The sequence below is a fragment of the Prionailurus bengalensis genome, chromosome B1, assembly GCF_016509475.1.
Source record: "Prionailurus bengalensis isolate Pbe53 chromosome B1, Fcat_Pben_1.1_paternal_pri, whole genome shotgun sequence".
Classification (NCBI taxonomy): Eukaryota; Metazoa; Chordata; class Mammalia; order Carnivora; family Felidae; genus Prionailurus; species Prionailurus bengalensis.
The window spans coordinates 35,884,764-35,899,323 of record NC_057344.1 but is presented as its reverse complement, the minus strand read 5'-3'; the positions used below and the strand labels follow the sequence as shown (position 1 = coordinate 35,899,323).

The following is a 14,560-nucleotide window of genomic DNA, read 5'->3' as shown; positions in this document are numbered from 1 at the left end:
CTGCAGGGGAGACTGAGGACCTGAGAGAGCAGGGGCTTCTTTCCAACAGAGATTCCTTTTCCCGCACCAGCTGATGACAGCAAGCCCTACACACAGCGCCTGCTCAGAACAAGCTCCACAGCTGGACCATACGGCCCCCTGAGATGCCCGCAGGGACCCCGAGATGCTTGCAGTCCTCCTTGGCTCTCCTGTTGGCCTCCTGCCCACCTGGCTTAGGCCCAGTGCATGTGAGTCAGCCAATCAATCCCAGCGTTGCCTGGACAACCAGGGGCGGGCAGGGGTGGGCACTGCAGGCAGCTGTCTCCTACATCTGGCACCTGCTACACACAGTTGAGAGGAGGATGCTTCCCCCTCCTTCCTGGACCCTTCCCCCCTTCACTCCTCCTAGGACACTTGCTGTGAGAGGTTTTGGCAAATATTTAAAGGGGTAGTTGGGGCTATTGGAGGGTGGTGGGAGCAAACACCCTTCCCTTCCCTCTCTCCTTCCCTGAGCTTCTCAGGCACTCTCAGCTCAGATGCCATGCTGTTGTGCAACCTGGAGGCTGAAGGCCCTCCAGCTGGAGAGAGGGTCCTTGTGGGGAAGGGCAACCTGCCAGTGCTGGAGAGCTGGGGGTCAGCTCATGACTGAATGGTAGGGCCAAGGTGTGGAGGGAGCCCCCAGGGCAGGGACAGGAACTGGGGTGAAGTGTTGGAGGTAAAGTGTCAGGAGGACAAGGGAGTTAGGCCTAGAGGAGTGAGGGTGGGGCTCTGACTTACACACTTATGGAAGTTCCAAGGTAAAGGCACTATAGAGACCACCTGGCCTGGCAAGTGGAAGGGAACCCAAGAGAAAGGATGCAGCCATTAGTAGATTTGGTTTAGTACAACAAAGCAAAAGAAGTGGCTTTGAGGAAGGAGATAAAGGGACAGAAGGGAGAAATAGAAGGTCCAGAAAGTGGATTATACTGGAATGAGTAGCATTCCCAAGGAAAATTTAGGATCCGAGGGTATAAAAAGAGGAACACAGAGGAATAGGGTCATAGGCAGCACCAAGCAGATGAGATTCAAGGAAGAGGGGATTGGGACCCCATCAGTCACCACACCCATCCCTGTGCAAGGCTGCTGAGATATAAGAAAGAACTGTCAGGTGTGGAATCTGTTATCAAAAGCCCTCAACTTGATCTCTGAAAATGGTTACTACTCACTTGATGCAGAAAACCCACAAAATCATTCAAATCAAGAGGTTCAAATCTTTACATTCATTTTAAGAACACTCATGAAACTCCCCAGATCATTAAGGGCATGTCTATCTGAAAAGCCACCAAGTATCTGAAGGATGTCACTTTACAGAAGCAATGTGTGCCATTCCATCATCATAATGGTGGAGCTGATAGGTGTGTCCAGGCCAAATGGTGGGGCTGCGCACAGGGTCAGTGGCCTAAAAGGAGTGCTGGATTTTTACCTCACTTGCTTGAACATGCAGAGAGTAATGCTGAACTTAGGGGTTTAGAGGTACATTCTCTGGTCATCGAGCACATCCAGGTGAACAAAGCCCCCAAAATGAGCAACTAAATTTAGAGTTCGTGGTGAGATTAATCCCAGCATGAGCTCTCCTTGCCACCCTGAGATAATCCTTACTGAAACAGAGCAGATTGTTGCCAAACCAGATGAGGTTGCACAGATGAGAAAGATATCCCAGAAGAAACTGGAGAAACAACAGTATATGACCGGGGAATAAATTCAGCATAGAATAAATGGAAATGAAAGTAAAAGCAGTGGGGGGGGGGGGGGGGGGAGGCCTTCAGTTTACAAACAAGCCCAAAGCAAAGAAGGAAAAAACCACACATTAGTGGGTATGAATTTATAGCCAGAGGGGACAGAGTTTTCAGAATTAGGAAAAGAATGACCAGGGGCAAGTCTGAGGTTAGGTAGCAGATGTGCTGGAAGGGGCCAGGCAGGTGGCATACTTGAATTGAAAATGTGAGGCTCCCAGAGAAATGGCCATATATGGACCCCCACAAGGGATGCCAAAGCACAACCTGCCTTCAGCATTGCCTTTCTGGGTCCATAGGCACTGCCTCCTCACTCCTGTTCCTGGAGCTCATCCCTATGCATGAGAGAAATTCTGTTGGGAAATGTGGTGGACTCCCCATTGGGTTAGACCCCTGGCTGCCTGAGAGGTTCAAGCTGGCAGAAGAACAGGGAAAGCCACAAGACTGCAGGGGCAGGTGCCAGCAAGAAAGACGGCCAATGCCAGGAAGACACCCACAGTGAGAGGCGCAGATTGCCCAAGGGCAAATTTGCTCAGTGTGCCCAGCTTTGCTCTTGCCCGGGCCAAGAGGACTCATGTGCCACGGCCAAGAGCCCTTAGGCGCTCTTGCAGCTGGCTTCTCCGGACATCAGTTCTGGAGGGCCAGGAACAAACAGGCTTCAAGGTCAAGGGCTTGGCTGGCAGAAGGGGCCTGGATCCTTCACCTCTGTCCCCTCTCCCTACTAGCACATATAAGATGCTAGTCACACTTGGGGGATGAGAGGGGAAGGCGTCTGCAGCAAGATGGATGTGGGCAGCAAGGAGGTTTTGATTGAGAGCCCGCCGGTGAGTGTGACCGTGTGTGTATACGTGTGTGTGAGCTGGGCCCTGCTTCATCCAACCTCTCTGAGACTGTTTCCTCATCCAAATTCATTCATTTAACTAACCCACGACTGTGCTAAGTTAGGGCAGGGACACCAACCACCAAGGCACAGTCCTTCGGGGAGACAGACGTGGCAGCCAATAATTCCAATGTGAGGGGCTGAGGGCCACCACAGTGGTCAGTAGAAAGGGCTATAGAGAGCGCTCTGTAAGCAGCCACTACTTGGGAAGTCACAGGAAGCTTTGCAGAGAAAATGACATTTGAACTGGCTCTGGAAAAATAGGTAGGAGCTCACTAGGTGGAAGAGGCAGACATTGTAGGAAGAAGGGGGTAGTACGTGTAAAGGCGGGGAGGTGTGAGAGATTGTGGATTATTTGGGGGAACAGAGAGGGACTGGGCATGGCCGGGGTGCCAGGGGTCTGGAGGAAACAGCAGATGAGACTAGCAAAGCAGAGTCTCTTGGGTCTCTTCATGCTAGACTTCACGTCTAAGCATTTCTGTTGGAATCCAGGCCACCTCTTCCAAGAAGCCTTCTCTGATCTCACCCTCTTCTGCATGTCCATAGTATTGGTGTCCAGCTGTGGGAGGGTATCCAGCTTGTGCAGGGAGAAGAAGGGCCAACTTCATGATCTCACACCTATCTCCCTGCCTGCCTCACCATGTCAGGACTACTCAGCAGCCCCCCGGGGCCGGTTCAGCATCCCCTGCTGCCCTGTGAACCTCAAACGCCTCCTCATCATCGTCGTGGTGGTAGTCCTTGTGGTCGTGGTGATTGTAGGGGCCCTGCTAATGGGTCTTCACATGAGCCAGAAACACACCGAGATGGTGAGCAGGCCTGGGATGGAGTGGGCAGTGGACACAGGACATGCCAAACAGAGAGGCTGAATGGGCTGGGTAGACAATGAATGGTCCAAGGGGACCGGAGGGGAGGAGGCAAGGGTGCCTCAATAAAGGACAGAAGCACCTGGTGGCAAATCGGGCTTGGGTTTTTGCACCAGGCCTGTTGCTGGTATGGCAGCCTGTTCTTTCCAGGCTCTCTGAGCTATCAGGGAAGAAGGGATTGCATTTGAGTAAAGAGGGCTGAGAGTGGACATGGGTGCCAAAGGGATGAGTGGGGAAAGAGAAATGTCAGTCCACCCTATGCCCTCCCTCAGGTCCTAGAGATGAGCATTGGGGGACCAGAAGCCCAGCAGCGCCTGGCCCTGAGTGAGCGTGTGGGTACCACTGCCACCTTCTCCATCGGCTCCACTGGCATTGTAGTGTATGACTACCAGCGGGTGGGTATACCTGGACCGCCTGATGCTGGGGACGGGGGGCCAATGACGAGGCTTTGCTAGACCCACCCAGCTGTGCCATTTCATGCATATCCATCTCTCCCCAGCCCCTAGCTCTTTTGCTTGCCCAGGCTGATCCCCAGATTCCAATATGACTGCCTTTGGTGCCTAACCTAGAGGGAGATAGCCCAGGATCAGGGTTAGGGAGTGAGTAAGGCAGGGCCTTTCTGAATGAACCCTGGGGTTTCTGTCCTCAGCTCCTGATTGCCTATAAGCCAGCCCCAGGAACCTGTTGCTACATCATGAAGATGGCTCCAGAGAACATCCCAAGTCTTGAGGCTCTCACCAGAAAGTTCCGCAACTTCCAGGTGGGTGTGTGAGTGAGGAGGAATAAGTTGTCCCCCTCCCAGGGCTGCTCAGAGGAGCATTTGAGATGACAGCTATTTGTCACCTGTAGAGCGCTGCTCCTTGTGGGCTGCCAGGTGAGTGCCCCTCTCCAGACTCACCTGTGTCACACCTTCCCTCCTATTCCCCAGCCCCGCCCTGATGCCAAGCTGCTGGCCTCAGCTGAGCCTCACCACTTGGGGGCTTCTGACTCCAGCACAGCCCCCTCTTTACTGGTAAGGAAACCAAGGCTTTTAGGAGGCTCAGAGAGATGGTCTCACATGCCTGAGGTCCCACAATAAGGGCCACAGGTGGAACAAAAACTCAGTTCCCAGGCTCAAAATCAGGTGCTCTTTCCAGGTCAAGCCTGCAGTGTCTACCTCTAAGCTGGGCCAGGAGGAGGTCCGTGATGCTGGCTCAGCATCCTCTGTGGACCTGGACTTCCTGGGCACCACTGTGAGCACCCTGTGTGGCGAGGTGCCCCTCTACTACATCTAGAACCCCTCAGGTGAGCAGGTGTGACTGCCAGGGCACTGAGCAGCTGTGGCCCAGGAAGGCTTGGGCCACCTCCCCATGTCAGCTGACCAAGCAACAGGGAGGATCCACTGAAGCCAGGTCATCTAGGGAGCTCAGGGGAGGGAAGGTTCATAGATACCTCCCCCTAGTCTCTCTCCCTCTCATAATAAACAGTGTTTCTTTGCTTCTCAGGGCCTGTGGAAACCCCAAATGGACAGGAAAGATCCATGAGCAAAGGGTCTTTTGCAGAGACGCAGGAAGCTGCTCCTGCCCACACCATAGGGACTGGTGCTGGAGAAATGGGAGCTGTGGGGAGAGGTGGGAACGGGCAGCGGAGATGCTCCTGGGGCCAGGGGGCTACTACCATGAAAGAATAAAGCAACCCGATTGAAAAACGAAGGGTGAGCCTTTTCTATCTCCCACACCCTCTCGCTCCCGCTCTTGGTGGGTGGGTCAGGGGAAGGGTAGGACCTTGGGGAAGCAATGGGGGTTTCCCCTTCCCACTTCGTCCAGGAGCGATGCGGGGGCGGGGGAGCAGTGGCGAGGGGACTAGGCAATCCACGGGCTCGAGGCGCCCCCCAGTGGTGTCTCCCGAGGGAGGGAGAGAGACAGAGACAGCCAGACACCGAAAGACTGAACTAGAGAGACAGGGACCGCGATGGGAGAGAGCTAGGGTCCGAAAAAGGCAGAGACCGAGAGAGGCGGGCGGAGAAACGCAGTCAGAGACCGAGGGGGCAGAGGCGAGCTGAAGCCCGGGAGAGACCTGACAGCGTGTCCCGCTGCCCGGGATGGGGCTCGGGCCCGGCGCCCACGGGACCAGCCGCCACTAGAGGGCACCTCGCGGGAGCGGCCGTCGGCCGGGCACCCCGGGGCCCGGCGCCCCCTCCCCGGCCCCGCCGCCCCGCGCCCCGGGCGGCCGAGCCCCCTCCCGGGGCGGGCCGGCTCTCCGCGGTCCCCGCCCCCGGCTGGCGCGCGGCCCGACCCGGCAGAGCGCTGTCCGGGACCCGAGGGAGGCCGAGCTCCAGGCGAAAACCCGCCCTCCAGCGAGCTCATTTCCCTAAAAAGGGGGGGGGGGGAGGGAGGGAGGAGAGAAGGAAAGAGGGAAAGAAGGGAAAGGAGCGGAGAAGGCTGGAGGCTCAGGGAGAGAGCCGAGGAGCCGCGCAGGAGAGGGGGCGGGAGACAGGAAGGAGGGGGGCGAGGACAGGGAAGGGGGAGAGGTAGAGACGCGCGAGGGGGGGGGGGGTGGGTAGCGCGGGGAGGGAGCGCGCGGGCGAGCGGAGGGGAGCGCCCTCCCCTCGCCGCCAGTCCTCCGCTTCCCCTCTCGCCGGCTCCCGCGTCCGGGCGCGACCCGCCGCCGCCACCGCGCCCGCCGCCACCGCCGCCGCCGCGCCCTCCAGCATGCCCGGCGTGGCCCGCCTGCCGCTGCCGCTGCTGCTCTGGCTGCTGCTGCTCGCGCGGCCGGGCGGGCCACTGGACTTGGCCGACTACACCTATGACCTGGGGGAGGAGGAGGACACGGAGCCCGTCAACTACAAAGACCCCTGCAAGGCGGGTAGGCGCCCCCCACCCCGCCGACTGGCAGGGGCGCCGGGGCCGGGGAGCGAGCAGGCCCGGCGGGGAGGCGCGGGCTGCTTAGGGTTTGGGGTTGGGGGAGGACAGTCCAGTGTGGGAAGCCGGGAGCTGCCTGGTTGGCAATGCAGTGGGGAACAAAAGAAAGAGGGAGAGAGGGAGGGGGAAGTTTGGGGGACTTTTAGGACTGAAGTTTTGCTGCTATTTGTGGAAGCTGCTGCCGCTGCCTCCTCTTCCCAGAGGATTCCTGGGGAAAGCTCTTTGGGTCCAGGGAGAAAACCTGCGGCCAAGGAGGCTTTTCCTCCTGCAGGAAACTTTTCTGGCCAAACTCCTGTGTGTGAGTGTGTGTGTGTGTGTGTGTGTGTGTGTGTGTGCGCGCGCGCGCGCGCGCGTGCACTTTTCCCTTCTCTCCCATCTCAAGCTCCAGGACATTGGTGTTTTCCAGCCTGTCTGGGCTGCCCCCAGGCTGCACATCTGTCTGCCCAGGGGGTGCGGGAGGCCTGCATCTCTGAGCAGCAAGTCTCCTGAGGCCCCCACCCAGCCAAGAGAAAGAAGAAAGTCTTTCTAGGGATCCTCTGAAATCATGCTCCCTGGGTATCCCATGTGTCACCCCACCAAACACAGCAACCTTCTGGGACAGAGGAGACAGCTGTCAAAGTTAGAGAAGCCAGCCAGGGAGGGGGAATTACCTCTGCCCTTATGTGCCAGAGAGACCTAACAAGGCCAAGTTAGGGTGGAAAGGAGAAAAACACAGAGAACTCAAATACTGTATATCAGCTCTCTCAGTCCACAGACACTGGAGGCTAATTAGCTGAGGTCAGGGCCCTGGAGTGTGTGTTTGCGTGTGTGTGTTCTTTGTCCATGAAGACCCCAAGTAACCCCTTCACTCCTGCTGGGCCCAGAGGGGTCCTGCCCCTGGAGTGACCAGATGGCCAGGCACACAGGCCGTTTGCCTAATCAGATGACCCTGAACAGGCTGCCTGGGACAAGAGAACACACAGGGCATAAGATGTCAGAACCTTTCCTCAACTTCCTGCCTCTGATTTCAGCCTGTCTCCAAATAGCCAGGGCCAGGGGCAGTGGCACAGTCCCTAAGGTTCTAAGAGTGCCTGTATGTGGCATAAGAGGTTGGGTCACTCTAGTCCTAACCCTAGGCTCCCCACTTTGGGTGAATGGATCACAGTAAGCTGCAAAGTAGGAGACCCTTCTTCCAGTGGGAGGAGCAGAAGCCAAATCTCTCAGCCCTTCTTCTCCACCCCCTCTGGATTGTGGGTGACCCAGACATTAGCCATCATCTTTCTCCCTGGGCTTGGGGTGGGCATGAGGCTAAGCAGATAGAGCTTGGCCTTTGAAGGCAGGCCGACCTAAGCTGTCAATCCTGGACCCACAGCTCATTAGCTCTACTGCCTGGCGGATGTTAATTATCATCTCTGAACTTGGCTTTTCTCACCTGTAAAATGGAACTGATAATACGTCTCTCTGTAGAGTTGGTGGTAAGGATTAAATATGAGGACATATATAAAACACTTATTAGAGATTAACACACAGTAAGCACTTAATAAATGTTTGCTGCCTACTCCCCTGTGTCCTGTGCCTCACACTCTCGTTTCATTATTTTTTCTGAGGAATGGGCTTGGTTTTCAGGAAAAGGAAGTGTTCTCCCTTTCTCTGTCCTTGTATTACTTGTTTATTCTACTGGTCTACATGTACTGAATGCTAATATGTGCCTGGCCCTGGGCTTGATGTTGTGGGAGATACAGAAAAGTGTAAGACATGGCCCTTGCCCTCAGTGAGCTTCCAGTCCAGCAGGCGCACAAGACGTGTAAACAACAGCACAAACCACAATGTGTTATGTGCCACCTTGGAAGGAAAGGACTTAAAGGCTCAAGGAGCCTCTTGTCCCTCTACAGTCCCAGTGGTGATGGTGGCAGAGAAACAGTGATCACAGCAGGCTGGGAAGGTGGGGGGGGGGGTCCTCATGCAGGAGGCAAGGCCTTAAAGAATGGGTAGGAAGTCATTCTGATGTATTTCACTCCTGGTTGGAATTGGAGTGATTTTTGGAAGAGGCAGCAGGAGGCTGAGGGCTCTATCCCCAGTCTCGGATTTCATGCTAGGGTGGGGCTGGCTGAGTTGGAACTTCAAACAAGGGCTCTGGAGAAAGCTCTGCACCAGGGTGAAGTGAGGCTGGTGGGGAGCTGGGCCAGGCCTGGGGGGTGGCCGAGAGGGCCTGAAAGCCTGACAAGGCCAAGATTCAGGGTCAGATCAGGCTTCCCTCTTGGGTGTGACTAGTGCAGCCTTGCGTACCTCTGCCCTGACTCCCTAAGACCCCACACTGACAACCCTCAAGCCTTAGGTCCCTGGGCTCTTTTCTCTATGTTGCTGTGTCCTCTTGCCCTCTCTGAGCTCTGGTGGTAGGTGTACCTGGATTTACCTCCTTTGGATGCACCTGATATGTCTGCTTCCCTCTTCTCCCTTGACCCTCTCCATCTCTCTCCTTTTCTCCTCCTTGAGAACCAAGAATGAAAGCCCTGTTCACTCCCCTGGCTCACCTGTGATCTTTTCAGGATAACCAGGCCCCTTCATTTGAGATTACCTCTTGCAGTTACTGTCAGAGTTAGGGCAAAATTGAGGGAAGTAAGGAAAAATTAAGACCCTTGATACCCTGGAGAGTTTCCTGGATCTTCTGGGCAACACCAGAACAATAGGCGGGAAGCCACATTGGCCTATGTGTGTGCTGATTGCTGGTCCCACCAAGCTTGCACTCTGGTGTGCAGGCTGTCAAATGCAAATACGAACTCTGTCTCTCTGTCTCTCTCATTCTCTCCCCCTTGCCCAGGGAGATTGCAAGTCAGCCCTGACTTCTTGTATGTTAGGATGCCAAACCATCAAGGGAGGAGGGGTCCTTCCCTGAGATTCCCAGCTCTGTTTGGTGCCCCAGGAGACTTGGCCATGACCCTCAGGACTCTGGGAGAGACCCAGGAGGCAGGAATTGGGACATAGTTGCTCCCATAAGCAGAGAAACACATAGGGACTACCCTTGAACCAGTGAGGACCTTCCTTTTACCTCAACTTGCATCCCAGAGGTTTGCTTTTAGGAGGTGAGGTATGGGGGTAGCTTACCAACCCTCATCACTCTCCTCAGCCCAGGGCCTTGTGGCCCAGATTTGGACTTCAAGGGGCCTTAGAGGAGTAGGTCACAAGCTCCGGAAGTTGAGAAGCAATCCCTTCTCTTGCCAGACCACATTCCCCCTCCAGACACTCTGAATGAGTCACCCACCCACCTATGCCCCTGCTCCCTGAGTCACCTTCTCTTTTAGGTGCCCCAAGGGAGGAGGAAAAGACAGTCTCCCTGGGCTCCAGATGGAGGGGAACCATGGGACTCCCCAGAAGAAGGAACTCTCAAGAATTCTAGTTTCTCTAGAGATCTGGGGAGAAGATATTAGGGGAGGACAGGGAGAGAGTAGAATGTGTCACTCAGGCCACTAAGGACTTCCTAAGGGTATCCAGAGGAATCAGTTAATCTCTCTGTCTCTTTCTCTCTGTCTGCACCCCCCATCCATTTTTAAGGTCACCCTTCTCCTTTTGGGGGTATGGCCTGTGAAATGTGCACATGCAATTATTTGTATGTTTGAACACACTATGGCTTACACAGGGAAGTAGTAAGGATGGTGTTTGGGCACATTTATGGGTGCACCTCTGCTTTATGAGCAAGTCTCTTCAGCTGTGCATATGGGTACTCCTGAGTACATGTAAGGATGCATGCAAATACACACCTGTATATAAGCATACAGCTGTGATTAAGTATGTTCTCCCCAGCTAGAAGCTTGCATTTATGTGATAGGACATGCGTATACCCGGTACACATGGCATTGGGGTTCCATCACACCAGTGAGGGTCCTCTCCCTCTCCCCAGAAGGGGATGCCTTGCAATACCCTGTGGGGAGGAGACTCTGGAGTCGAGGCCTACCTACAGGATGGGCATATGAGGTCCACCTCACTCTTTTTCCTCTCCTGCTCCCAGCCTGGCAATGGAGCAGCCACGATTGCTCCTGGCTGGTTTACAGCCGGAAAACAAAACAAACTTTTGATCCTGTGTTGAAAACAACTACTACTCTGACCCTGACCTCAGGGCTTCCTTCCGGGTAAGGGTTAGGGGGGTGGTGTCCTGGACTTTCCAGCATCCAGATTCCCTAGCTTCCCCATGAGGGAATCCCAAATGGGCAGGGCCTTCAGGCTCAGCTCCTGGCCAGAAGGCTCTCCTGCCCACCCCGTGTCTCCCCACCCCCACTCTGTTCCCACACATTCTTCAGTCATGACATCCCCACCACAGGACTCCGGCTCTGCAGAAGAGCTCTGCGGCCAGCCTAGGGCCTTCCCGCCTTCCACTTGCCCTGCTCCCTGCTCCCTTCCCCCACTGTCCTGGTTTCACAGGCCAGCACAGTTCTGTGGCCTCTGTACTTGGAATTCTAGGTTCTACTTCTGAGCACTCCAGGGCTTCCCTCAGCTGGGAGGCCAATGTGGGTGAACCAATGTGCCCTTGGAAAGTAGAGAGCAGATTATGAGCTTATGGGGCTGTTATTGGAGTAATATTAACAGTAGTCATTTGGTGGGTACTTACTGTGCTCCACACTCTGTGCTAGGTGCTTTATTTACATGCCTTATTTCATGCAGTAATTCTAGGAGACAGATTCCGTTGTTAGCTTCTTTTTATGTAGGAGAAAATTGAGGTTTAGTAGAGCTTATATGACATGTCAGCTAATATTAGCCAAGCTAGGATTCAAAGACAGGTCTAACTACAAAGACTTTGCTTTTTGCTGCTGTGTGCAGAGACGAGTCTAAATATCCAGCCACATGTGTATATGATAATGCCCACGGGCACGTGAGCTTGGAGGTACTTGTGTCTGTGCAAAGGTGTGAGGTTATTCATGTGGCATGAGTGTACCTGTCTGAATGTTGGCGTGCAGGAAGCCGTCACTGCCTCCTTGGAGTGTCCCTCTGATCCTATGATCTTTGCATGTCAGCTAAGAAATATCTTCTGTTGCTGTCCCACCAGTTCCTGAGCCAAGGCCACCGAGGGCGACATTTTACAGAAAAGAATATTGCTCGTGTGGTGGAAGAGATTCTGGGCCAGTTACCAGCTGGTGACCTTGGGCAACTCATTTCCTTTCTTAAGCCCAAGTGTTCTAATCACTAAAGTCGGGGAGGTGGGCTGGAATCTAGCCACTCAGTTCTCTCTCCAGCAATTTGTAATTGTACACACCCAGGCAAATGCAGAGATGGAGTGTGGCTTAACGGGCACGTGCCGAGTGGGCCAGGATTAAGTGAATCCGTTAATGAGAAAGCACTTTGTCAACTAGGAAGCACAACATTGATTTCAACATTAACATAAGGTGTCATTATTGCTACCATTATTGGCTTCATGGGTTTGGAGCTTGCGGTTAGTTTGTGTGTGTGTTGGAGCTTGTGCATGTGTGTTTTTTTAGAACACGTGGTTTATGACTATATTTTTGTGTGTGGATGTGTGTGTCTGAGTGAGTGTCTATCTTTGTGTATATGGCTCCACAGAGGTAATGAACTTGAGTGCAGTGAATGCCAGACTAGGAATCAGGAAGCCTGGGTTATGAATCCAGCCTCTCCAATGACTAGCAGTGTGGGAGACCATTTCCCTTCTGAGCCTCAGTTTCCATATCTGTAAAATGGAAGGCTGGCCTAGATAACTGCTAGAGGGACTCCCACGTTCTGTTGATCCAGGTGAAGGTCCCATCAGAGTACATATCTATGGGCATGTGTTTGCAGGCCTAAAGACTATTGATGTGATACTTCACTCGAATAAATGTTCTGGAGTGCCTTCTACCTACAAGGGTGGTGTGGGCGCTGCTGGGGGAGGGGGCATCTCTGTGACTCACATAGCTCTGTGTTTGAGGGCATGGCTGTGGATGTCACCAAATGTCTGTAGGGTCACTAACCCATGTGGCTGATTCTCCGTGTGATGAAGTGTGTGTGTGTGTCCACCCAGCGGGCCATCTGGGGAGGAGAAACCTGTGTGCAAGGCCTCAAGGTTAAAATAATTTGTGTAATGCTGCCGCCAGGCCTGTGTAGCACTCAGGATGAGAAGCAGATGTTGCCATGGGTGGAGCTTCAGGGAAGCTGCTCTGCGCCCCACCTCCATCCAGCTCACCCTCCCGCCTCCCCAGCCCAGCTCAGCCTGAAGCTCGCCTCTGAGCTCCTTCCAGAGCACTCAGCTTCCTCTTGCTCCCAGCTTCTCCAAAGGCAGGCAGATTGTTTAGCTCATCTCTCCAGAAACATCTCTCCCCAGGTCCAGAAATCAAAATGCCTATTCAGGGGGCTGTATTCCCCCAGGCCTTTCTTCCTCCAGAGAGGAGACCCTGAGACTCAGAATAGGAATCGCTTGAAAACCGTTAAACTTTTTCCTCCTAGCTGGGCAGCTCCCATTAAGTGTCCTGGTTTCCCTAATAGGCCTATCTGCTCCAATTTTTGTTCACAGCCTCCCCTCAGTTTAATTGAAACGGCATTTGTTTAGTGAATACCATAGGCTCGGAGCAGTGCCAAGGTTATGGGCCCACAGAGTAGATGCTCTATCATCTCACCCCCTTCTGTTTTCTTCATAGCATTCATCACTGTCTGGAATTCTTGAGTTCAGTGTTTATTTAGTTATGTATTGTTGAAGGTTAGCTCTATGTGAGCAGGGACCTCTTTTTTTTTAAGTTTATTTATTTTGAGAGAGAAAGAAAGAGAGAGAGAGAAGAAGAAGAAGAGAGGGAGAGAACACAAGCAGGGGAGGAGCAGAGAGAGAGAGAAAGAGAGAATCCCAAGCAGGCTCCTTGTTGTCAGTTCGGGGCTCGATCTCACGACCATCATGAGGTCACGACCTGAGCCGAATCAAGAGTCAGATGCTTAACCGACCAAGTCACCCAGGTATTCCAAGCAGGAACCTCTTCTGTCTTGCTAATAACTTGAGTGGTACCTGGCTTACTAAATATTTGCCACAGAGCGATGGGAAAAGTGACATGATCGTGTCTTCCTCTGGTAGGGAGCGTGTATCAGCTTTGCTAGATTCCCAACTTAGAAGTGAGCACGAGTCTCCCCCGGGATCCTCAAATCCAGTCCCCTATGACCCCCTTCCTCACAAGGCATTTGAAGACTGATGTTGCTATGGGGGTAGGGGTGGTACCCATGGGGTTGGAACTGTCAGTGCTGGGTAGGAGGATTAACTTCCCAGGCCTCGTCTTTTCTCTCTAGCTGCCTTCCTTGGGGACATCGCCCTGGATGAGGAGGACCTGAGGGCCTTCCAGGTGCAGCAGGCTGAGGACCTCAGGCAGCGTGCAACCCACAGGTCTTCCATCAAAACTACAGGTACTCTGGGTACAGGCGGGCCCTTCTATGTCCCAGAAATGGGTTCCAGAATTAGAGAAACAAGCAACCTCCCTGTTTCCCAACCAGGCCCTCTCAGGACAGAGGCTATGAGCTTGAACCCAGCATAATGGCTTATCTTCCCTTGGGATATCTTTGTCCCTTCCCCAGAGGAGCAGCAAGTATAGACATACCCAGGAGCAAAGAACTGACATTCTTTTTGCTTACAGTTTACAAAGTACTTTCACCAGCATTATCTAACCTTTCCCCAACCACCTTCAAAGGTAGATGTAGGACAAGTCCTGCATTGCAGATCCAGAAACTAAGACTCATGGAGATAACGTGACTCATTCAAGATCACATAGCTGGTCAGTGGCAGTGCTGGGACAGGAACCCAAGCCTTCTCACTCCAAATCTGATGCCTTTGCTCAACACCCCAATCCCTCCCAGCTTCTCCTCATGCTCCCACTTTGCAAGCTTTTATACTTCCTTCAAAGCCCATCTCAAGAGCTTCTCTGATGAAATCTTCTCTGATCATCCCCCAGGCATGGTTATCCATCCATTTTCTGTGCTCTGTCTGCTCTCTGTTTACAGTATTAGTATCTCACTCATGGAACCATATTTCAATGATTTTTTTTATATGTCTATCTCCCCAACTGGACTCAAAGCTCTTTAAGGTCAGGGACAGGTCCTTCTTATCCCTGGGTGTGGCCCAAGCACCTAGCAACCCACCTGGCACTTATGAATGAGTGGGAGAATAGGAAGAATGAGTGCCTGGGCTGGTTTAGTTCTGTCCAGCTTTGTCACTGCTCAGGAACATGGTGCTGCCCACAG

General features: G+C 53.6%; 2 protein-coding genes and 1 pseudogene across 5 annotated transcripts in view; all 3 read left to right on the top strand.

Annotated features, from left to right (window-relative positions):
• Positions 1-520: 520 nt before the first annotated feature.
• Positions 521-1,751, top strand: LOC122468679 (annotated as a pseudogene).
• A 693-nt stretch (positions 1,752-2,444) lies between these two features.
• Positions 2,445-5,185, top strand: SFTPC (surfactant protein C). 3 transcript variants are annotated; one of them, XM_043562083.1, is made up of 7 exons: positions 2,445-2,575; positions 3,279-3,437; positions 3,767-3,889; positions 4,144-4,254; positions 4,423-4,506; positions 4,631-4,778; positions 4,979-5,185. In XM_043562083.1, exons 1-6 carry the CDS (start codon positions 2,507-2,509, stop codon positions 4,766-4,768), a joined length of 684 nt encoding a protein of 227 aa, XP_043418018.1. In that variant the 5' UTR covers positions 2,445-2,506; the 3' UTR covers positions 4,769-4,778; positions 4,979-5,185. The 3 variants fall into 3 exon arrangements, with proteins under 3 accessions (XP_043418018.1, XP_043418028.1, XP_043418036.1); XM_043562093.1 differs by lacking the exon at positions 4,423-4,506; XM_043562101.1 differs by lacking the exon at positions 3,279-3,437 and having other exon boundaries at positions 2,465-2,575.
• Positions 5,186-5,859: 674 nt separating this feature from the next.
• The window catches only part of BMP1 (bone morphogenetic protein 1), a 44,037-nt gene continuing 35,336 nt past the window's right edge, over positions 5,860-14,560 (top strand). The window contains exons 1-2 of one of the 2 annotated variants that reach the window (XM_043562067.1): positions 5,860-6,338; positions 13,616-13,729. In XM_043562067.1, the coding sequence (XP_043418002.1) occupies positions 6,185-6,338; positions 13,616-13,729 (268 nt within the window). In that variant the 5' untranslated portion in view covers positions 5,860-6,184. The remainder of the gene's footprint in view (positions 6,339-13,615; positions 13,730-14,560) is intronic. The other variant, XM_043562050.1, reaches the window with a different exon arrangement.